Source organism: Acomys minous, assembly GCF_964271855.1.
Source record: "Acomys minous genome assembly, chromosome: 5".
NCBI lineage: Eukaryota > Metazoa > Chordata > Mammalia > Rodentia > Muridae > Acomys > Acomys minous.
In genome coordinates, this window is record NC_140494.1 from 113,159,044 (window position 1) to 113,182,769 (window position 23,726).

The following is a 23,726-nucleotide window of genomic DNA, read 5'->3' on the forward strand; positions in this document are numbered from 1 at the left end:
GTCCCCCACTAGCTTTTTATAAAATTACAATGGTTATTATTTATTTACAAATATTTCTACAGTTAAACATTTATTACCAAAGACATTGTTAAAATTGGTTTTGTCTTGGATACTACTTAAATAAAATCAGTTAAAATTCAGAGTAGGGTACAAATGAACGTACAACAGTATAAACAGAGCTGGATTAAAATCAATTAAGAAAATTCACTTTATTAGACACTACTTTTTTATATAACCATATATTCTTACAAAATGAGTCTACTTGATTTTTAAAAAATATTTATTATTATGGATAGTGTTCTGCCTGCATGTACTTACACCTGCTGCAGGCCAGAAGAGGGCACCAGATCTCATAGATGGTTATGAGCCACCATGTGGTTGCTGGGAATTGATAGCCACGGAGCCATCTCTCCAGCCCTCGAATCTACTTGGTATTAATAGTAATACCAAAACACATTACTTTAGCATTGCATAATGCATATGCATAAAAGAAAAAAAACTCTTTTAGGCAAATGAGGTGGCTCAACCAGCAAAGGTGCTTGCTAAAGGGCCTGATCATCTAGAGTTCACTCCCTGGGACCCACAGGGTAGGAGACAACAGGACTCCTGCAAACTATCCTTTGGCCTTGTTAAGTTTCAAACCCAGGACAACCAGCTGCGGTGCCTATTGATCGATCATATCAAAGTGGACCTGGCCTCTGGGTTTCAGTCCCGCCTGTTACAGGGCTGGCATACCCTGCCCCCAACGCAGACATTTTGGCTACACGCCCACATTGTGCACCTTTGGCCTCCAGTTGCTGCACCTGGTTCTTCTTTCCCCTCCCTGTCTCTGCACATGGCTCAGGGTCATGCCCACTCTGGACTCCCCCAGATGTCTCTGCCTCTGGCTATATCTCTCTTTCGTTTACAATAAACTTTCCCCCACCACACCTAGCTGCAGTTGTAGAAGCCATGGAGTTCTCACCCCAGGAACTCGGCAGCTCTAACAAGCTGCTGGCCTGCTCTCTAGGTACTATGGATCATTTGTTTCTCTCTTCAGCTGCTTCTTCCTTCCATTTCTGTAACCACTCACCTCTCCTTGCCTGCTCAGTAAGTCTCCTATCTCCCTACCACGCCATTTTGGGGCACCCACCATGTGGGCACCTCAGCACTGGCCACCACATGGGCAATTCTGCTTACTAAGACCCTTGCAGCTCTCCAGCTGTTTTCTCCTCTGCCTGCTCTAACCCAGGACCAACGGCTGAGGCGCCTATCCCGCCCTCGGCCCCACCTCCAGGAAAGTGTAAAGGGGTTGTTGTACTCACTCTTAGCCATTCCACCATGTTTTCCTCAATCTCACTATCAGCAGAGATGTCCAATATGAGGCGTCGCGTAAGATGAGCCTTATGATACCTCATGAACACATCTTTGTTTTGTACATATTTAAGTACCAAGAGCTGCACAGAAGACAAAGTTACTTTAAGTTTTTTAAAAAGATTTAGTTATTTTATTTATTGCATATGACTGCTTTATGTGCAGAAGAGGGCATCAGATTACATTATAGATGGTTGTGAGCCACCATGTGGTTGCTGGGAATTAAACGCAGGACCTCTGGAAGAGCAGGCGGTGCTCTTAACCACTGAGCCATCTCTCCAGCCCCTACTTTAAATTTTATATACTTAGACATTTCTGTCTTAGCCAAAAGTCATGTAGACTTTTCTTTATACCCCAATAGCCAAGATGCAGATATATACAAAGACATAAACAGAAGCCCATTACATTACTACTCTCTGAGAAACCAATTCAACAGCAAATTTGACAGTTTTTGCTTCTCATTTGTTCATTCATTCATTCATCATTCATTCATTCATTATTTTTGAGACAGGGTATGTATGGAACTCAGAGCTCCCCCTATCTTCCCCTCCTGAGTGCTGGAGTAAAGGTATGCAGCACCGTGCCTGGCTGCATAGCTGAGACGTTAAACCAACTATCCTTTAGTTCCTACTAATCCAAGTTTCAGATTTTGTTATCTTATTTTGGTTTCTTTGTTTGTTTGTTTGTTTTTTCTTATTTTGTTATCATCTCCTTATGCCTTTCTGTCTACTTGTGATATTTCTCTCATTTTATCACCTCTCTGCATTAAATAATTCTAGTAACAACCAACCATGAGGGCCCAAGGAACTGGAGAGATGGCTCAGTAGTTAAGAACACTAGCTGCTCTTCCAGAAGACCTGAGTTCAATTCCAAGCACCCACTTGGCAGCTCACAACTGGCTGTAACTCCAGTTCAGGGAATCTGACACCATCACACACATACATGCAAGCAAAAACACTAATGCACATAAAAATAATAAAAATTAGACCTAAACAAAGAAAGAAAGAAACAACATTCATCTCCTCTCTTTTGTCCCTATCTCTCTTGGGCCCCCCCAAAAAGGAGCGGGAAAACTCCACTTGTTTTTATTTTTTTCTTTAACAGAAACAGACTTTAATCACCTAATGCATCAAGAAAGAAGCCAGGAGTGGTAATCTTCTAAGAAAAATGTAACTAAATGGTATAGTGCCTGTCTAGCATGTACAGGCCAAGTCAATCTCCAACACCACACACACATGCAGGAAAGGGCATGCGCACACACACACACTGAGGAATAAATAGATGTTATAAGGAAGCTATTGAATAACAACTTTTAGGTACAACTAACTACATTATGAAGGTGTTATGTTATGTTTACAGATCAATACATTTTTATCTGTGTGTAGTGTGCACTTGTATGTGATATGGAGGCCAGAGGTTGACATCTGGCACCTTCCTCTTTTTCTCTGCGCCTTATTTTTTTTTTTTATTTTATATGTGTGTGTTTCTCCATGTACTACATGCATGCAATGCCTGCAGGGGCCAAAAGAGGATGTCAGATCTTCTAGAACTGGAGCAGAGGGTTGTGAGAGCTTGGTGCTGCAAACCAAACTCAGGTCCTCGGCGAGAGCAGCCAGTGCTCTCTACTACTGGGCCACCTCTCCAGCTTGCCTCATTCTTTGAGATAGGGTTTCCCACTGAACCTAGAGCTCACTGCTTCAGCAAGGCGGCTAGTCAATAAGCCCTGGAGTCCACCTGTGTCTGGCACCACACGCTTACCTCAGCACTGGGTTACAGCTGCACATCACCACACTCAGCTTTTGCTGTTTTATGTGAGTGCAAGGGATACAAATCCAAGCCCTCATGCTCACACAGCAAGCACTTTCCTCCTCTGAGCTATCAAATTAAGTTTATTTAAGAACCTGTAATTAGGAAACTCTCTCTTCTTCCTTCTCAGAAGGACAGCACTACTTTGGAAAGTACCCTCATGCTCTCCTTACTGGCACAGCTAAAACTGTTACAGAAGAGTGAGCATGCCTGTTCCTGGGTGACATTCAAAGGCAGAAACTGGGCAAGCCCCAAGTGTTCCCATGCTTCAAAAAGCATGTCTGCTGTAATTCCTTCCTGGTTAGACTTACTGAACTGAGCATGCTCAGGACTATGCCTTCCCCTAACTAGCTTTCCTATCTGAATATTTAAGTCCCCTTATAACATCTCAATGCTTCCTGTGTTGGAGAAGAACACTGACTTGTATATAACCATTTCTCCTTACTTACTATAGGAAATAAATCTTTGCTGATAAAGAAATAAAAAATGTACTTACCACTTCTTTAAGCTTTGCTTCAATCTCCTCAGAGGTTAGTTTTTTGCTTAATGGTGTTTTCCTTAACAACATGTCACAGTAATTGGCAAGCAACTCAGGACATTTTGATTCTGGCTGAGTTTTCAACCCCACTCTAGAAAAGAAAAAAAGCAGGTGTCCTTTACTGCAATAGGATGACCACCTGAGCATCAACTTCTAAAGTGATTTTTCTTTGTCTCCACAGTACTGGTGATGGAGAGCTGGCAATGGCACTATATGTGAAAGTCATGGAGACACAAACAAGAGAGCATATGTTAACAGCAGGATGGGGGAAGAGCTCACCACTTTAGTTAAAGTTTGAACTGAGCTGGTCCAACCTGTGCTGCAGTTGTGCTAAGATTCCGTCTTGCTCTGGTTAACCACTACATTTAAGAAATGTCCTTCTTTGGTTTTCAACCAAAAGCCCAGCAGGTTCTGTCACTCCCAGCCAGTATGACCACCCAAATTCTATTGGCCTCCAGTAACAACACTTCTCCAAAGCAGGGCAACTCGGCAACCCTGGGAGCTCCTCCGTCTGGGGTGCGATCCTTTTCAGCACTGCTGCTTCTGCAGCTCTATAGCATTACAACTGCTCGTCATGTATTCACCAGTACTTCTCAGCATAAGCACAAGTGAGTGCCCTAGATAATCTGGAGGCTATCCCAAGTTTACTCTGATTTCACCGTGAGAAGCCTCTGTGGCAGTAAAGCACGATGCTGGGGGTGACTGAGGGTGTTTCCAGTGAGGATTAGTCTCTGGTCTCATTTGGTTTTTGTTTTGTTTTGTTTTGTTTTTTTGTTTTTCGAGACAGGGTTTCTCTGTGTAGTCTTGGCTGTCCTAGACTCACTTTGTAGTCCAGGCTGGCCTTGAACTCACAGTGATCCACCTGCCTCTGCCTCCCGAGTGCTGGATTAAAGGTGTGAACCACCACACCCGGCTCTGGTCTCATCGGTTATGAATTCAATTATGAAGAGAGAATTGGGCACTGCCTCATTAGAGGAAGTAGACCAGCAGGTCAGGGTGGGTGTGGCCCATCCCTGGTAGTGTGTCACAGTTTCTTATCTGCCAAGATGTAAGCTGCCATCAAGAACTGACAAAACACAATGAATCTTTGCTCCTTTAAAGTTATTTAATTTTAAAGATTTAATTTTTATTGTTAATAATGTTTTTATTATTATTATTATTATTATTATTATTATTATTATTATTATTATTATTATTATTTAGACAGGGCTTCTCTGTGTAGCCCTGGCTGTCCTCACATTCAAGAGATCCTCCTGCCTCTGACTCTGTAGTGCTCGGATTAAAGAAGACAGGATCTATAAAATCCAGACTGACCTCAAACATAAGACCCTCCCACTGTACCTTTGGGAGTGCTAAATTAAAGGAACATACAACACACCAAATTTCTATGAAATGCTATTTTTAGCCATACCTCTAAGAAAGGCTCCTGTCCAGTTTAACTGTATTACTACTTAGAACTGCTAGAAAACGCTGTGCCTAGGTCAGATTTATTAGTAGTTCAAATGCCAAATTTCCATTTTTCTCTAAATTTTACTTAGCATAAACAATCTCACTTCACTAACAGGAGACTTATTTTCCTTTTAAATTATGGTTAAGTTAGTATTGAAATGGGTTTCTTTTACTTATGTAATTAATCTACTTCTTTGTATGAGTGTGGATGTGTGGTAGGCATGTGAGAGTCAGAGGACAATTTCCAGGAGTGAGCTCTTACCTACCATGTGGGTTGTCAGCAAACATCTTCATCAGTTGAACCGTCTTGCAGGCTCACTAATAGGCTTCCTTTCAACATTTGGGGCACCCCCGACACCTCCCTGCTGCAGGGGCTCCCTCCTTCTCCAGCTAGCCTCCTCTCCTTACTTCATGGTACATGCACTCTCTTACCAACTCAAGTGCTCATTTCCTTCTGAGCTAGAGATCTAAACCAGGCCTCACACTTGGTAGATAAATGCTCAACCAAGGACACACATGTTAAAAATAGCAATTCAAAGTTTACATTAAAAATGATTTCCCTAGTAGAGGAATGAAGCTTTTTTGTAGCCAGGCCAGCCTGATCTCCATAGCAATTTCCAGGCCAGCCAGAGCTACATAGTGAGGCTGTGGAGCTTAGAGATGGGCCAATGGTTAGGAACACTGGCTCTTCCAAAGGTCCCAGCTTTGGTTGCTAGTGCCCACATGGTGGCTTCTAAGGCTGTCTTCTGACTTACATGGACACCAGGCACACATATGGTATAGTTACATACATGTAGGCAAACACTCATACGCATAAAAAAACTAAAACAAACAAAAGCAATGGCAAAGGACCTAGCTCAGTAGGGAGAGTATTTGCTCAGGATACAGAAAGCTGTGAGTTCAATTCCTAGCACTGAATAAACCAGGCTCAGTGCGCTGAATGTGTAACGGCAACACTCAGGAGTAGAGACAGGAAGATCTGCATGCAGTCGTTTTAGGTCCTCCTAGGCCAAAGAGGGGGTTTGAGACTATCCAAAGCTAGACAGCTTGTCTCAAAAACAAAACAAAACAATACCAACAAGTAAAACTTAAAAGCAAACCCAAGAAAAGCCCAAATGTATAGGAAAACAGGGCACCTTGCTCGCTTAGTAACCTAATAATGTGTAACATAGTCCCCCATACTTGAATAAGTTTAAAAAATAGTTTTAAAAGGCTTACCCTTTTTGCTTCAAAGGCAATTCAAGTTTAAATATGGTAGCATCATTAACAACTGCTTTGTATGCCTGCAAAAAAACAAAAACCCAATTTGACATAGAATAAGATTTAATGTTTAAAATATACAAATTATATGTTCAACGACACAAATAAATATCAGATGTTTTTCTCAGTTTACTTTTTTGTTGTGCTAGAATTGGATAAAGACTGCAAAAGTACACACTCTATTACTGAGTTATATCTCCAATTTAACTTTAATTTTTACTGGTATATCTAGCCTCAGTACTTTTTGAAAATTAAGCTATATTATTATTGGAGTGGGGTAGACACCAGCATGCGCCATGGGCATGTGTGCTGTGGTGTGGGGCTCTCCTCTGCTTTTAAGAGTTCTAGAGAAAAAAACTCAGCCAGAAGCCAGGAGCCTATAATCCTAGCCCTCGGGAAGCAGAGGCAAGTGGATCTTTGTGAGTTCGGGGCCAGCCTGGTCTACAAAGTGAGTCCAGGACAGCCAAGGCTACACAGAAAAACCCTGTCTCCAAAAAAATAAAAAACAAAAAACAAAAAAACCTCAAGCCAGGCATCATGACAAGTGATTCTGTCATTGGCCCCTCACAGGACACTGTTTCAAACACTTCAGCCTGGTCCTCATCATAGTGTAACTGCCAATATTCGATCAGTATTCTAAACTCACATGTGCTCTTATTCAACTTCCTAAACAGCATTTTTGTTCCACCTCTTTTTTCCTCAAACTGCTAACATTTCCTTTCCAGTGTCTGTTCTCAACAAATGATATGTTCTCCCATTTCACTGAGGGTAAAAAAACAAAACAAAACAAAACAAAAAGCAAAACTGTGACAGTAAAAGAAGATTCAAGGACTGTAAAAGCAACTCTCATAGGACCTCCAAAGGACTTTGGTGCCAAAGAGGTGGCCCTGCAGGTAAAGGCAGTTGCTGCTAAGCCTAATTCCCTCATGTTGAGATAACTATCTCTTTCTAGTTGTCCTTTGACCCCCATACTCACATACAACTCGGCATGCACTTCCTCAGTTACACCACCACCACCACCACCAAAAGCTGCACTCTTTAGTCCCAACACTTGGGGAGGCAGGCAGAGGCAGGTCAATCTCTGGGTTTGAGGCTAGCCTAGCCGGGCGGTGGTGGCGCACGCCTTTAATCCCAGCACTTAGAAGGCAGAGGCAGGCAGATCGCTGTGAGCTCAAGGCCAGCCTGGTCTACAAAGCGAGTCCAGGAGAGTCAAGGCTACACAGAGAAACCCTGTCTCAAAAAACCCAAAAGAAAAAATAAAATAAAATAAAAAGAGGCTAGCCTGGTCTAAAAAGTGAGTTCCAGGATAGCCAGGACTACAGAGAAACCCTGTCTCAAAATGGGAAGAGGAGGAGGAGGAAGGAAGGAAGAAGAGAGAAAAAAACTATCAGCTGTGCTTGAAATGAGCTTAAAAGGAAAATGAATAAAAATCCAACAATCAGGAACCTTAAAAACACAGGACAATCTCCCTGAAAAAACAAAGGAGGGAGCAGAATCCTAGTTCACAATGCTACAAGAAGAAATATTAAACCAAACGTAGCAAATACAGTTTTTGTCCTCTGCAGAAAATTAGAGTTGCCACATTCTTCATTCTCAACTTAGCACCATCATTAAGTCAACTGTAACAGTGTCAACTTTTATCAAAATGTCCAGAGAAATATCACCTTATCTCTTGCAGTAAGGAAACGAGGATCATCTTGAAACGCTTCTTTGACGAGTTTACTGAACCTATTAAACAGGGTAAGTAACTGCTCCACATACTTCTCAGAGTCCTGGGAAACAAAATGTTTTGCATTTCAGCTTTTAAAAGGGAAAAAAGGAAATCAAGAAATAAAAGACTGAGGCTTTAAAATTGGGGAGAGTGTTGTTCCAAATTACAAGTTTGCTGTAGATGTGGTTTTGGATGTAAAGGGATCTCTGCCGCTGAAGGACTTACAGTAGTGATGGTTTCGGCAGCTGCCACCATGTCTGCTAGGCCAGCACTAATGATGTGCTCCTCCAAATCCTTCAACATTGGCTCTATCCCATTAGGAACTTTGTCCATCAATGAAAACATCAAATGTAACTCTGAAAGAACACAACACATTCATGCAATTACTTTATCCCTAAAAATAAACTCTGTCCTAATTAATAACCATGGCCTTTTGTTTTTTGCTTTGTGACAGGGTCTCACTATACAGCCTTGGTTGAACCTAGAACTCACTATATATAGAATTGGCTGGCCTCAAACTCACAGAAACCTGCCTCCCAAGGTGTGCAGCACTAACAGCAGCTAAGTCTTCAGTCATAAGATTCTAAAGAAATATTACTTGGGAGTTTGAAATATATTATTAGTATCCTATGACTATAATTAGTTTAAAAAATAGTTTTGTTTGACAGTGATTTTTATTATTGCCAAGGCAATGGCATTTGACCTCCAATAAGATGAAAAGTCTTTGTTCAAAAAAAAGTTGCTGGGTGTGGAGGCAAACAGGAAGGCTGAGATTTCAAGGCCACTCTAGGTTACATTGCAGGTTCTGGGGTAGCCGGGGCTACAAAGTGAGATCATGTATCTTGGGGAAGAAGAGAATATAAAATACACATAAGATATTTCATAAAGTGCAATGTTAAAAATTAAATGGTTAAAATCAAGAACAATAAAAATTTGTTAATATAAAACTGTAGTCATGGGGCTGGAGAAATGCTCAGTGGTTAAGAGCATTGGCTGCTCTTCCAGAGGTCCTGAGTTCAATGCCTAGTAACCACAATGTGGCTCTCCACCATCTATAATGTGATCTAATGCCCTCTTCTGGCCTGCAGGTGGACATGCAGACAGAGCACTCATATACATAAAATAAATAAATCTTTAAAAACAAAAAACAAAAAAACACCAAAAAAACTGTAGTCCTAAAATGTACAAAGCTTAGCTGACGTTCACAAAGCCTTCCTCCACAGTACTGATCACCACTAAATGGGCTGTTTTGCGGAGTTCACTACGGATCAGATGTGTAGGCTGGCACCATTTCTATGAGCTTGAGTACACACAGAAGAAGAGCTCAAAGCCATTCTCAGCTGCAGGGCAGTTTTGGTCCTGCCTGGCCACATGGGACCCTGACTCAAAAGCCAAATCTGAGCTTAAGTGAGTTGAAATATATCCTTTAAAAGCACCAGAAACTACATTTAAGACACAGTATAATCTGGATAATACACACAAAATATTAAAATTGGTTTCCTCAAGGAAGTAAAACAGTAATGTTTTCCTGTTTATGAATATACCTGCTACTTCACAAACATGCCTTAAGAACACATTAATGTTTTGTGTGAAAGAAGGATAAACATCTGTTGTTGTTTGTCATGTTTTTTAATAAGTTATTTATGTACACTGTTGTTTCTCCTGCAAGTACGTCTGAGAGTGTCAGATCCCATGGAACAGGAGTTACAGGTAGTTGTGAGCTGCCATGTGGGTGCTGAGAATTGAACCCTGAGTGCTCTGGAAGAGCAGCCAGTGCTCTTAACAGCTGAGCCCTCTCTCCAGCCCTATTTTGATTTTGTTGTTGCTGATTTTGATACAGGGTTTCTCTGTGTAGCCCTGGCTGTCCTGGAATTCACTCCATAGTTCAGGCTGGTCTAAAACTCAAGAGATCTGCCTACTTCTGCCTCCTGAGTGCTCAGAATAAAGATGTGATCTACCACTCTGAGCAAGATAAAACATAACATATTGTTTCGAGTTTTATACTAAAAAGTATTTTCTTGGTGCCTGTGTGTGAGGAAGTATGTGCACAGTTGCAAACCCTAAACATGTAAAAGTCAGATGACAATCCATGGGAGTCCAGCTTACACCCCTGTGCTCTGGAGGCTAAGCTCAGGTCATCATCAGGCCTACTGAGCCATCTTTATTATTTTCTAAAAAGATTCACCAAATTTCTACACAAAAGTCAAATGTCCAGTTCTATTTTAAACTGTATGTCTATAACTGATACTGGCCTTTGGAAGCATAGTTCAACTTTTAAGGAAAAAAGACAAAAGCCTTTGCAAACAAGTAAGTGTTGGTATATACAAGAGGAAATGTACCCCAATAGCCGCTGGGCACAGTGGCACAAGCCTGTAGTCAATGCCAGCACTGAGGAAGGCAGACGCAGGCAGATCTTTCTGAGTTGAGGCCAGCCTGGTCTACAAAGTAAATCCAGCACAGCCAAGGCTACACAGAGAAACCCTGTTGCAAAAAAACAAACGAACAAACAAATAAAAGAATGACCCAATAGTAATTGATTAGGTGAGTTGCTTAGGATACTCTCGTTAAAGGTTATGTCTTTATTTGAGATTTTTACCTACTTTCAGTTTCATTTCGCTTGATCATGCCTTGGCATTCTGCTAAAATAGTCTCTTTAAATGAGGTCACCAGCGCATTTACACAGCATTCCATGAGCTGAAACACAGCAAAAACAGTAACAGCTACTATAAGCTTTACATCACAGTAATGAATCAAATCATACTATTCAACAGATAAGAAAAGTAAGTACACTGGAAGTAGACTTTATCTTTTTGCAGGGTTACTGTTAATGTAGAGATGAGTGAATACAGCACACCACTCTACCAAAGTAAAGGAAAACCTGCAGGACTTAGGTTCTCTTTAAAATATAATGCTCCAAAGAAGGGAGAAAGACAATTAAAAATCTACAAAAAGTAAAACAAAACAAAATAAATGTTGGCTAACTTTTCTTACCTAGTAAAATATGTATTAGAATCTTAATTCTACATATAATCCAAAAAAGTGAATATATTCTACAATCCACTGTCTGATGCCTAGACTAAGTGGACGCCTCGTGCTTAGGACCAAAAATGGGTAGTGCCTGGTCTGGGAGAGAAAACTATCTGACTAAAGCAGGTACTAAGCTAATCATCTGCTAGAAATGACTTCTAAGTTGTATTTTCCCCTCTGGGCAGGAGGACGGCTCAGCAGTGAAAGGCACTTGTCACTCTCACAGAAGACCAGGGTTCAATTCCCAGAACCCACACAGGGCTACAACAGTTTGTAACTCTAACTGCAGAGTATCTGACACTCTCTTCTGGGCTCCTTGGGCACTGGACACATATGGTGCACACACATACATGCAGGTGAAACACCCATACATATAATAAAATTAATTAATATTTAAAACATAAAAATCCGGCCTTTGCTGGGGCACATAATAAATATCCCTGTTCTTCCTGTCCAAACCCACAGTCAGGACCCTGGTATGGCACTAGACCCAGGCTTTTCTCAAGCTACAGACTCAACACTTTTTCCTTATTTCTTATTTTGAAACATTGTCTCATTATGTGTATTTGGCTGGCCTGGAACTTGCAGAGACCCACATGCTTCTGTCTCTCAAGTTCTGAGATCAAAAGTATGTGCCAGCCTACCCATCCCTGGGCTGAAACTGGCTTTTGAAAAATAAGTAATCCTAAAATGGACTATACCTCCTAGGGATAATAAAGCAGACAGTAAAGAGGAGAAGCAGAAGAAATTAGAAAAGTGGGTGATGGCAGATTATGAATCTATATGGATTTAGCTCCAAAGTAGGAACCAACAACTTACACACTGTCCCTGCTATCTCTCACTGCCAAGAAATTATTTACTAGTCATGTAGGGAACAACAAAATAAGACGTGATGTGTGTAGTCCCAGCATTCAAGGCGCTGAGGCAGGAGAACACCGGGTTCTACCCTACCTTCAGTTACATACAGACCCTGTCACAATCAAATACAGGTTGTGAGAATAGAAGCAAAATACAGAAAGGCTAATATATCGCTTTTGAAAAATCTAAACAGACCTGGGCATGGTGGCGCACACCTTTAATCCCAGCACTCAGGAGGCAGAGGCAGGTGGATCGCTGTGAGTTGGAGGCCAGCCTGGCCTACCAAGAAAGTCTAGGACAGCCAAGGCTAACACAGAGAAACCCTGTCTCAGAAAAAAAAGAAAAAGAAAGAAAGAAAGAAAGAAAGAAAGAAAGGGTAAAGCCTAAACAGATCAACAGCGAAATTATTGCATGTGTCTTAAAAAGTATTCTGCCAAATTCTCCTTGGGAATGACATAATATTAATAATCATTATGAATTTAAGTAAAAGGGATCCTCTGTGATCCAAGCAATGAGGCTTGAGTGGAAGAATCTTGAATTTCAGAAGCTGAGGCAAGACAGCTGAGACTACTTCAAAAAACAATTCAGTCCTCCTGCTTCTTAAAATGTTTGTGCACTTCCTAATAAAAAGCTTCTTTGTTAAGTCTCTCTCAAATATACCAGCAACTATCTCATTTCTAGTATTCAAAAATAATATACAGGTAGCTAACAACTTCTTGCCCAATATGGTGGAAAGTTCTGCCCCAACTACTGAGTGATGTCACTCTACCACAGGACCTGAGTATGCTCAGTCCACACCCACTCCTTTAAACATTAACTGACTTTATGTTATACATGAGTCTTTTGCCTGCATGTATATGCATGCACTGCGCGTATGGCTGGTGGCATCAGAGGCCAGAAGAGGCCATCAGATCCCCTGGAACACGAGCTACAAATGGTTGTGAGCTGGAAACCAAACCAGTGCTCTTACCTGCTGAACCCACACACAACACTTACTACCTACACCAGTGAAACCAGACTAACACCAGAGAAGAATGATCATATAGACATAACGGAGAAACGGAAATTCTTTTTTGCTTTTGTTTTTGGAGACAGGGTTTCTCTGTGCAGCCTTCGCTGTCCTAGACTCCCTTTGTAGGCCAGGCTGGCCTCCAACTCACAGCGATTCACCTGCCTCTGCCTCCCGAGTGCTGAGACAAACAGAAATTCTTATGTCCCAGTCAACTAATGTTTTCTATTTCAATACATTTGCACAAAAACATGCTGTTACTGGCAATCCAGAATTTTCCTAGCCTGTTATGTTTCAAAATGTTGCAGACAGGTTTAAAGCCTATAACTATTTCTTAAAATGTCTTAGAACGGTAAATGCAGAAATAATGGTAAACATCTTACATCCCAGAACTTGGGAAGCTGAGATAGGTCACTATCTGTGAGTTTAAGCCAGCCAGTTCTACATAGTAGAGACCTCATCTCCAAAACCAAGAAAGTCATAGAACTGTACAAAGAAAAACCAAAACAACAGAATATATCACACAATATATTGTAACAATGAGCATTATTCCACAAAACTGTTGTTGTACATATGTACAAATAAGCTATAAACACACACATAAATATAAACATATATACTAAGATACTTACATAAAAGGTATTCTTACTATGAGAATTAAAAGGGGAGGCAAAACTGAAGAAAGTAAGATAGCTGCCTCAGGGGAAGGAATTAGGCTGTGGAAGCAGCTTCTAGTTTAAAACATCCAAATGGTTCCAACAAGTACTTTCTAATTTGTTTATTCATGCACTGGTTTTCTGAGACAGGGTTTCTCTGTGTATCCCTGGCTGTCCTGGATTCACTCTGTAGTCCAGGCTGGCCTCGAACTCACAGCGATCCGCTGCCTCTGCCTCCTGAGTGCTGGGATTAAATAAGTGGTTATGTTAAAGTGAGGTTGAGGCTTTTTTAAAAGGGGCCTTGAATCCCCAGGAGCTAGAATGACAGGTGGTGGTAAGCTTCTGTGTGGGTGCTGGGAACTGAACCACGGATGTATACATGTGTATCTGCGTGCTACTCCTATGCTTGATATACAGGGAGCACAGAAAAGGGTGTCAGATTTCCTGGAATTAAAAGTATAAATGGCAGCAAGCTGCCATGTGAGGGCTGGGAGTTGAGTCTGGTCCTCTGAAGAGCAACCAGTTCTCTTAACCACTGAGCAATCTCTCCAGCCCTCACTAACAGTCAGCAGCCTGATAAAGCAGCCATGGCTGAGAGAGGGATGATGGTAAATGCCCACGATCCCAGCCGGTGGGAGACGAGAAGCAGGAGAATGGAGATTCACGGCCATCCTCAACCCCACAGCAAGCGAGGGGGCAGCGTGTGCTGAGTGAGACCCTGTCTCAGAAAAGAAGGGGGCGTGAGAAAGGATAAACTAGTTATATACTACAGCACTGCATAAGTAATTCACAAAGATTTGTGTTGTAACTGAAAGCTAGGAATATGATTTTATGACACCTAACTCTTCTTGATACACTAAGAAACCATGTCTATACATGGGGCAAAAGTTCAGAACAGAAACATATTTTTTTTTCTCCGTATATGGTTTCTCCATGTAGCCCTTGCTATTCGTGAACTCATTCTAAAGATCAGGCTGGCCCTGGTTAGGATCACAACTCTTTTTTTTTTTTTAAAGATTTATTTATTATTTATACAGTTATTCTGCCCACATGTGTGCCTGCACACCAGAAGAGGGCACCAGAGCTCATTATAGATGGTTTTGAGCCATCATGTGGTTGCTGGGAATTGAACTCAAGACCTTTGGAAGTACAGACAGTGCTCTTCCTCAGCCCCCTTGGTTTTTCGAGACAGGGTCTCTCTGTGTAGCCTTGGCTGTCCTGGACTCACTTTGTAGACCAGGCTGGCCTCGAACTCATAGCGATCCGCCTGCCTCTGCCTCCCGAGTGCTGGGATTAAAGGTGTGCACCACCACAGCCGGCTCAGACAGTGCTCTTAACCTCTGAGCCCTCTCTCCAGATCACAAATCATAAGGAACAGAAAAAAATAAAAGTATAGTTCATAAGCTGGGTGTAGTGGCACGTCTCTCTCTCTCTCTTGATTTTATATATATATGAAATATAGGCAAAGGCCAGATAGACAGACAAAACAGATAATTTATATCTTCTATAAGCCTATAACTCTTCTGGGAACCTAATTATATACCTACAAATATGTATATCACACACATGAAAGAAATTCAGTTCATGAATAAGCAGGTGGGTGAAATAACTACATCATTGCTACACATTAAATTTCACAAGGATAAGGACAGGACTGTGCTTTGTCCACCGCTATAGTCTTGATCTCTCAAAGAGCTGGTGTTACATAAATGACACAACACAATCGACTATAATTTGGTTATTGTATCAAGGTGGAAACAATAGTTATTGTTCAAAGGAGCAGAAAGTGATGATGGCTCTAGAACCTAAACTACTGCTTTAGCCCTGGTTTAAAAGGATCAGATCCCTGTGAAGATGTAGGCAAACAAAGTCAAAGATCACTAATATGAACCCAAGAGAAAAATGGGCAAGACAATTTACATAAAGAAGAAGCACTCCTGACTGCAATCAGATCTACCCACATTATCCAAGCTGGGCCTTGAGCTCATGGTCATGAATATGTGCCACTTTGTCGAATTACTTTGAATAAGGATGAAGTAGGAGTGGGAATTAACAAACTTTTGATTTTGGGGCACAGTCCGTGTAGCCCCGGCTGTCCCGGAACTCACTATGTAAACCAGGCTGACCTGATCAGGGACATCCACCTGCCTTTGCCTCCTGAGCACTGAGATTAAATAAGTGGTTGTTAAAGAGAGGTAAAGGAATCCAAGTGAGAGTGAAACTTCTGAAAAACAGGCATGAAGGTACAAAAGAAAGGATAATAATAAATATACTCAGCTTTACCCATTACTTAATTCTTAAGATTGGTTTTGTCTGATGTATAGATATGTACCAAAAGGTGGCATCAGATCCTATGGAACTGAAGTTACAGAAAGCTGTGAGCTGCAATGTGGGTGGTGCCTGAAGTAAAATCAGCAATCCTCTGTAAGAGCAAGTGCTATTACTTGCTGAGCCGTCTCTCTAGCACCCCAGTGATTTTTAATTTTTGTTAACCTTTATTTTACATGTATAGGTGTTTTGACTGCAGGTTTTTGGCAGGAGGCCAAAGAGGGTGTTGGCGTTGGATTCCTGCGGCGGGAGTTACTGTAGTTGTGAGCCACCATGTATCTGGGTGCTAAGACTCAAACCCAGGCACTCTGGAAGAGCACTTTTGAGCCATCTCTCCAGCAACACTCTCTTAAGGTTTTTTTGTTAGTTTTGTTTTTCGAGACAGGATTTCTTTTGCAGTCCTGGTTGTCCTGGACTCACCTTATAGACCACATTAGCCTTGAACTCACAGATCCGCCCGCCTTTGCCTCCCTGAAGGCTGGGATTAAAGGCATGTACCACTACGCTGGCTTACTGCCAATAATTTTTAAATGCACATAAAATCTTTTAAAGTTTACTACACTGGAAAATTGAAGAAAATTAAAAACCAGTAAAATTTAGGTCTGTGTAGATGGATCAGAATAAGAACTATAACAATTCAAAAGTCAGCTTAGATTTATATAAAGATTTGTATATATATGGGTTATACCCTTCAGCAGGAGATTTGATCCCAATAGAGTGCAAAGTATGCGGAAGGATGTGTCCATGGGATGTTTGAAAAAAAGAGTAATTAAGGATATCCCAGAAAACCCTTCTGGTAAGAAACTGTAAACAAAGAAAAGATCACTGTGCATAGAAACCTGGCCGGGCATATTTCAGTGTATTCGTACTGTAATGCTATAGCAGCGTTGAGTCAGTATGTCCACACAATATCATAAACTTCTTTTTTAAATGCCAGACTACAGGAAGGAAGAGAGGAGAGTAGGGACGGAAGGAAAGAAGCAAAGAGATGAAGTAAATGAGTATGACAAAACAGAAGAGCCACAGGATATGGCCTTTGCTATGCAGTACTTCTCAGTACATCTGAGGTGAGGACCAGGAACTGGTTTGGCGGCAGAGTGTTTGTCTAGCATGCATGAAGGTATGGGCTTGCTTGTCGGCACCACTAAAAACAAGAAACAGAATTAAATGTGTGTGAGACAGGCTGGGTATACTACTGAGCCTAGTGACTGAGTTTGATCCCTGCAGCCTATATAATAGAGAGAACGAATCCCTGCAAGCTATACTCTTTCCTCCACATGCATGCTCTGGCACATGTGTTCCTACACACATCCACATGTAAATTAAACATAAAAATCATTTATAAAATCGTTTTCATCAGGAAAAGAGATTGCTAGATTTCTTTTCTTGCTTCAAATGAATCTCGTCTTGTATCAAGAAAATCTGCTTCTTGAGAATAAACCATTTTTATATTTCTTCTCTAACATTTTCCAAATCATTTTATACATAGTTGATCCTAAATATATAGCTGCTTTATGAAAACATCTTGAATGAAAAGTACAGTGATAAACCATTTCTCTCACCTTTGATGTTCTTTCTGTCTCCATTTGCTAGCTTCCACAAAGAGGAAAACCTTTTTCTCAAATGCCATCAACTCCTGCATTTGTTTCCCTGAGATGAGCCCAACTTCTATCCCCAGGGGTCTGCAAGGTGAAACACTTTATCAATGTGCTTGATGTTTTACCCTCTGCTACACCAGGACTAGAAATCCTTCAAAGTTAAGGCTGCCACAGGCACCGCTAGCACTTAAAACGCCCTGTGGAAGGAACATGTCCACAGTCACGAGGAGATGGAAGATGAGACAAAAGGGCTAAGTGATAGGGGAGCTTTGTCTTTCTGTGGGATTCAATTAACTGCACAATTTAAATCTACTCCACTGAAATTTCATATAAGCAACAAGACATGTTTGTAAATAATAATTTATTTTGCCTCAGCTATAAAATAAGAGTTGAATTAAAAGTCACTTAAGTTTTCTCTATTTAAAATTTTGAAGCTCTATTTTTATTTTGGGGAGGGGACAGTGTGTATGTGGGGGTCAGAGGACAACTTGCAGGAGTTGGTTCTCTCTCCCGTGTGGTTCCTGAGGGCTGCACGTAAGTCAGTAGGCTCGGTGGTGAGCACAACCCTGCCTGCTGAGACATCTGCTGACCCAGGACTCTCTGTTTTAACACTACCATCAAAGTCCCTCAACCGAACAAGGGCATCTGTAATGCGTTCAGGAGTTAATTCATTCTCCAAATGACAAGCTTTTCTCAAAATTAATTTATCTTGGCTTCTCTGGCTTAGTTAAGATCTTTTTTTCCACCACCATAACTAGTAACACCTGCCTCATTTCTAAACTATCTACACAAGCACAAACTCTTTTGGTTGTCATCATCATCGCCATCACCACCACCACCATCACCACCACCACCATCACCACCACCATCACCACCACCACCACCACCATCACCACCACCATCACCACCACCATCATCACCACCATCATCATCATCATTTTGTTTTATGTGGGAATTTTGGGTGATATGGATCAAACCCAGGGCCCTTAACATACTAAAATACTGAAGGTTAAGGTACATTTAATAATTTATTAATTATAATATACTTGCCTATTCAGCTTTTTTTAAGTGTGTGTGTGTGTGTGTGTGTGTGTGTATGGCTGGCTATGTATGTCCATGCCATAACACATGTGTGGAAGTCAGAGGGCCATTTTCAGAAGTCAGTTACCATCCTCTACCTTGTTGAGGCCCAGCCTCCCCAGCCTCTCTTGTTTCTGTGCCTTCAAGCTTTCTAGTGGTTCTCTTGCTTCTGTCTCCCTTCTTTGCCTTAGTAGTGATGGGATTACAAATGGCTGCCACTGCATCTGGCATTTCACATGGGTTTGAAAAAATGAACCCAGGTCACAGGGCTTTCATTTTTAACTAATAATAAGTCATTTCTCTGGCGCTTTTGCTTTTAAAATGTTTTCTACTTGGCTGCTCTATAACAGCACAATGCACTAGCATAGCGAGCACAGTGCCCGCCTGACCGCTTCCCCGGGCCTTAGGGAGTACTTCTGATCATGGCATACCTGTTAAAATACATCCAGGCACAGAGGCGCACGCCTGTAATCCCAGCACTCGGGAGGCAGGCGGATCCCTGTGAGTTCAAGGCCAGCCTGCTCTATAAAGTGAGTCCAGGATAGCCAAGGCTACACAGAGAAACCCTGTCTCAAAACACACATACACACACACATACACACACACACACACACACACACACACACACACACACACACACACACAAATGCCCTGTCTTTTGATCAAGTCCAAGCCTGGCTGCAAATTTCTACCAACATTTTCTATAAACAACTACTAAATTAGTAGGTTTTTTTATCTTTTGTTTGTCAGCATCAAAACTACTTTAACAGGTGGTGGCACATGCCTTTAATCCCAGCAGAGGCAGGTGGATCTCTGAGGCCACCCTGGTCTATAGAGCTTTGGAACAGCCAAGGCTACACAGAGAAACCCTGTCTTGAAAACCACCAAAAAACAAAAACAAAAACTTTAACAACTAAAACCCATATATACCATGAATCATGAATAAGTAGCCTTCTTCAAAAAAAAAGATGGTTAAAGATTCTACTCAATGTGATATCTGGATAAAGAATAAAATTAGTATGACAGTCAATCAAGATAAAATAACTCAAAAAAGATAAAGAGTAAAATCCCACTGATCATTTTTAGATAGGTGCAGAATATGTGTTTTTGATAAAAATGAAGCATACTTAAGGAGAACAACTAAAGCTTAAATATTGTACATAACACACAGGAAAGACTAGAAAGCTCTAAAATATATTTACAAAAACAGAAGACTAGAAAGCTCAAAACAGGATACCTGTGCAGATGTGCCTTCCACACAGAAGAAGAGTGCTACACCAGTTACCTCCACTAGTAAAGTCATAACGAAGACACATGTGGGCAGCTGGAGAGACGGCTCAGCAGTTATGAGCACCGTCTGCTCTTCCAGAGCATTCAGGGTCAATTTCCAGCACCACACGCTGACTACAATCACCCCTAACTCCAGTTCCCTGAGATCCTCTTCTGACCTCCACAGGTACCAGATAACACACAGTGCACATACATACAGGCAGGCAAACCACTCAAACATATGGGGGAGAAAAGAGGAGGCTGGAGAGATGGCTCAGAGGTTAAGAGCACTATCTGCACTTCCAGAGGTCGTGAGTTCAATTCCCAGCAACCACATGGTAGCTAACAACCATCTATAATGAGATCTGACGCCTTCTTCTGGCATGCAGGTGTACATGCAGACACAACATTGTATATATAATGTAATAAATAAATGCATGTTTAAAAAAACAACAACAAAAGAAGTGATGGTGTCCCTGGTGTGTTTCTCATGCCTGTGCTACATGACTTTAGACAGCCCCAGAAAGTACACAATCACGTTACTTACTGCTTCAACAGAGTTACATTCCCGTCTTGTTTCTAAGTAACGGAGTGCTCTTTTTTCTTCTTCTTTTAATTTAGCATCTGCCTGTCCAGAAGCAAAATAGCAATCATTTTAAGACTATCAGCAGACCAGTTGAAATTATGAAATGCACTGGATTTTGACTTACATATTTCATGTAATTCTGCACTCCATTTTGCTGTAAATATGAGGGTGCCTGTGTTCTATAAAATCTCTCTGTTGAGTCCAAGTAGGCCTTCTCAAAATTATCCCTATAGATCTGAAGCTTGTCCTCAGGATTAGAACAAAGGTTAACTGGAAGACAGAAAATAAAGTGACTCTAGTTATTTTTGAGTATTCTAAGAATGTCAGATGACTGAGGTACAGTTATGTGAGTCCAGAAACGTTGCAGAGATCATCACACACAGCAGTAAACTAACAAATACCACAGTCATACAGATTATTTAATTTTTTTAAAAGAGAAAAGATTGGCTTCTAAACTGATGATTTTAACTAAATCTTCAGGAATAAACAGGAATGTGCATAGTCAGGATACAAAAATCAATATCCAGAAGCAAAAAGCCTCAGTGCACTGACTAAGCTACCCAACAGAACAGTCAGTAAAGAAAAGCTGTGAAGAGCATTTGAGCTTAGCACGAGATACCACTGACAGGGTAAGAAGCAGAGCACTGGTGTGACGATTCACAGCTGCTGTCACAATCATGGAAATAAAGTACACACTGGTAAACAAAGACTGATGCTCCAGGAAACTTTGTCAGACATGTATCCAAGCTTTACGGCTGAATTCAATCCCTGAGGTCCACTTGGGAAAGAACTAACTCATGCACATTATTCTCCGACCTCCACACACAGAGCATGGCAGGCACAAGTCCACACACAAATAAAAACAAAATAAAGTGGACTTCAGACATAGCATGCATTAGGCCCCAGGTTTAATTTTCTGTAAGAAGAGCATTTCAAAAGCCTAGATGTAGAATTTAAAGAGGTCTAAACCAGTGGCAGATAAAATAAAAAGAACAATTTCAAAGATAATACTAAAGAAAAGCTAAAGACTTAACTAAAACACAGCAAAAAAAAGAAAAAAGAAAAGAAAAAAAAAAGGAAAAAAATTTTAATTGACTAAAAATTCATTAATTCAACAAATATATTTGCTGAGGATGATTTTGTGTTAGGTGCACTAATTGCATAAAAATGAAGCATCTGTAAGACCTTCAAGCAAAGTATTATTCCAGGGAGGTATAGTTACCATGAATCACAGAATGTGAGGACTTAATCAACCTAGTCTGAAAATTAGGATGAGGATGAGTTTGAAGTATAGTTACCATGAATCACAAAATGTGAGGACTTAATTAACTTAGTCTGAAAATTAGGATGAGGACGAGTTTGAAATGAGGATTGAAAAGAACAAATGACATCATAGTTAGAAGCTGAGAAGGCAAAGAGAATGCACACAGAAAAGTACTTCTAAATATATCAACACAAAACAAAGTTATCTTTTTTTTTAAAAACTATTTATTAAACTCTATTTTATATACATCGGTGTCAGATCCCTTGGAACTGGAGTTACAGATAGTTGTGAGCTGCCATGTGGGAGCTGGGAATTGAACCCAGGTCCTTTGGAAGAGCAGGCAGTGCCCTTAACCACTGACCCATCTCTCCAGCCCCACAAAGTTATCTTTTATGAGCTTTCAGTTGCAATTTATAGTTCTCTAGTTTAGGACACCAGAAAGCTCTTAACCAAGGAGTTAACAATGAGGAAATACAAAAAATGAATTTGACTTTACCAAGTTTGGTTTTTTTTGGTTTTTTTTTGGTTTTTTTTGACTCAGAGTCAATACCACCTGTGTAATGTTAAACAAAAAGCACGTGGTACAAAAAGCAGATATGAGCCTGGCAGAACGGCAATAGCATGCGGTTTCCAGAAGGGAAATGGGAGCACAGAGCTGAGAACATACCGTAGGACTCTCGAACTCCTATGACCAGCTGAGAGTCAAAAGCTTCCCCTAACCTCTCAGCATGCACCAGCTTCATTGCGCTATCCTGGAGTCTGTTTTTTATATTTGAAAATATTGACTCATTCCACGTATCAAGCATGAGCTGGGAAAGTAAGAAAACACAGCGTCATTTTCAAGTATTAGCATGTCAAGTATCACACACAATTTCAGGACAAATGGTACAACAGGAAATCCTACTACTAGCTCTGTATTGATGCGTGCTTTAAGAAGGCGTATCTTTAGCATAAGAGTAAAGAACTAGGCCAACATGACACACCCCTTCAATCTGAGCACTCGGAGGCAGAGGCAGGAGGACCTTTGAGTTTGAAGCCAGCTTGGTCCAGAGACTGAGCTCCATGACAGCTACACAGAGAAACCCAGTCTCGAAAATCCAAAAAACAAAAAACTAGTGTTTAACAATAGAATCTGGATCCCATCACTGCTATTTACTTCCTTTCCCATGAGAAAATATTAACAGCCCAAATTTTCAGTTTGTGTTTTAAAAAATAAATACAGCAATACATGGAAAACTGTGTTTAGGATGCTCACGTGCATGTTTTTGCTAACAGTCTTAATAAAAATGTGTACACCTACCTACTAGCTGGCTATCAAAATTATAGAAATAGGGCTGGAGAGATGGCTCAGTGGTTAAGAGCACTAAGTATTCTTCCAGAGGTCATGAGTTCAATTCCCATCAACCACATGGTGGCTCACAACCATCTATAATGTGATCTGATGCCCTCCTCTGGTCTGCGGATGTACATACAGACAGAGCACTGTGCACGTAATAAATAAATGAATAATTCTTTTTTAAAAGTATAGAAATAAAGTATACACACTGGTAAACAAAGATTGATGCTCCAAGTAACTTTGTCAGGCACTTATGAATACCAGTAAGACAGCAATAAAGGTTACCAGTCCTGTGTCACTCACCATGCACCTGCAACTGCACTATGTATGTTCCACAGACAATTAACATAATGCCCACAGTCCTGAAGTAAAGACTGCCATGATCTCATCTTTATATGAGAGAGCTGGGTCTAGCAGGTGGCACTAAAATGCCCACATCTGAATCCAACAAACACGGTCCCAGAATCAAAAATCAATGTTCACTATATTCAGTAAGCCTCAGAGCAAGGTTTAAAAAGAAGAAAGTAAAAATGAACAGAACAATAACCAGAGAGAGAGAGAGAGAGAATAAGATTGTGGGCTACATATTACATAGCAT

The 23,726-nt window shown here is 40.9% G+C and overlaps 1 protein-coding gene across 2 annotated transcripts in view; it reads right to left on the reverse strand.

The window, feature by feature from the left end:
• Nucleotides 1-23,726, reverse strand: part of CUL5 (cullin 5) — a 49,071-nt gene that overhangs the window by 7,135 nt on the left and 18,210 nt on the right. For both annotated transcript variants that reach the window (XM_084784311.1, XM_084784312.1), the window contains 9 exons: nucleotides 22,460-22,601; nucleotides 20,653-20,798; nucleotides 20,490-20,570; nucleotides 10,718-10,811; nucleotides 8,343-8,473; nucleotides 8,071-8,178; nucleotides 6,365-6,429; nucleotides 3,656-3,788; nucleotides 1,305-1,436 (listed from right to left, as the gene is read on the reverse strand). In XM_084784311.1, the coding sequence (XP_084640437.1) occupies nucleotides 1,305-1,436; nucleotides 3,656-3,788; nucleotides 6,365-6,429; nucleotides 8,071-8,178; nucleotides 8,343-8,473; nucleotides 10,718-10,811; nucleotides 20,490-20,570; nucleotides 20,653-20,798; nucleotides 22,460-22,601 (1,032 nt within the window). The remainder of the gene's footprint in view (nucleotides 1-1,304; nucleotides 1,437-3,655; nucleotides 3,789-6,364; nucleotides 6,430-8,070; nucleotides 8,179-8,342; nucleotides 8,474-10,717; nucleotides 10,812-20,489; nucleotides 20,571-20,652; nucleotides 20,799-22,459; nucleotides 22,602-23,726) is intronic.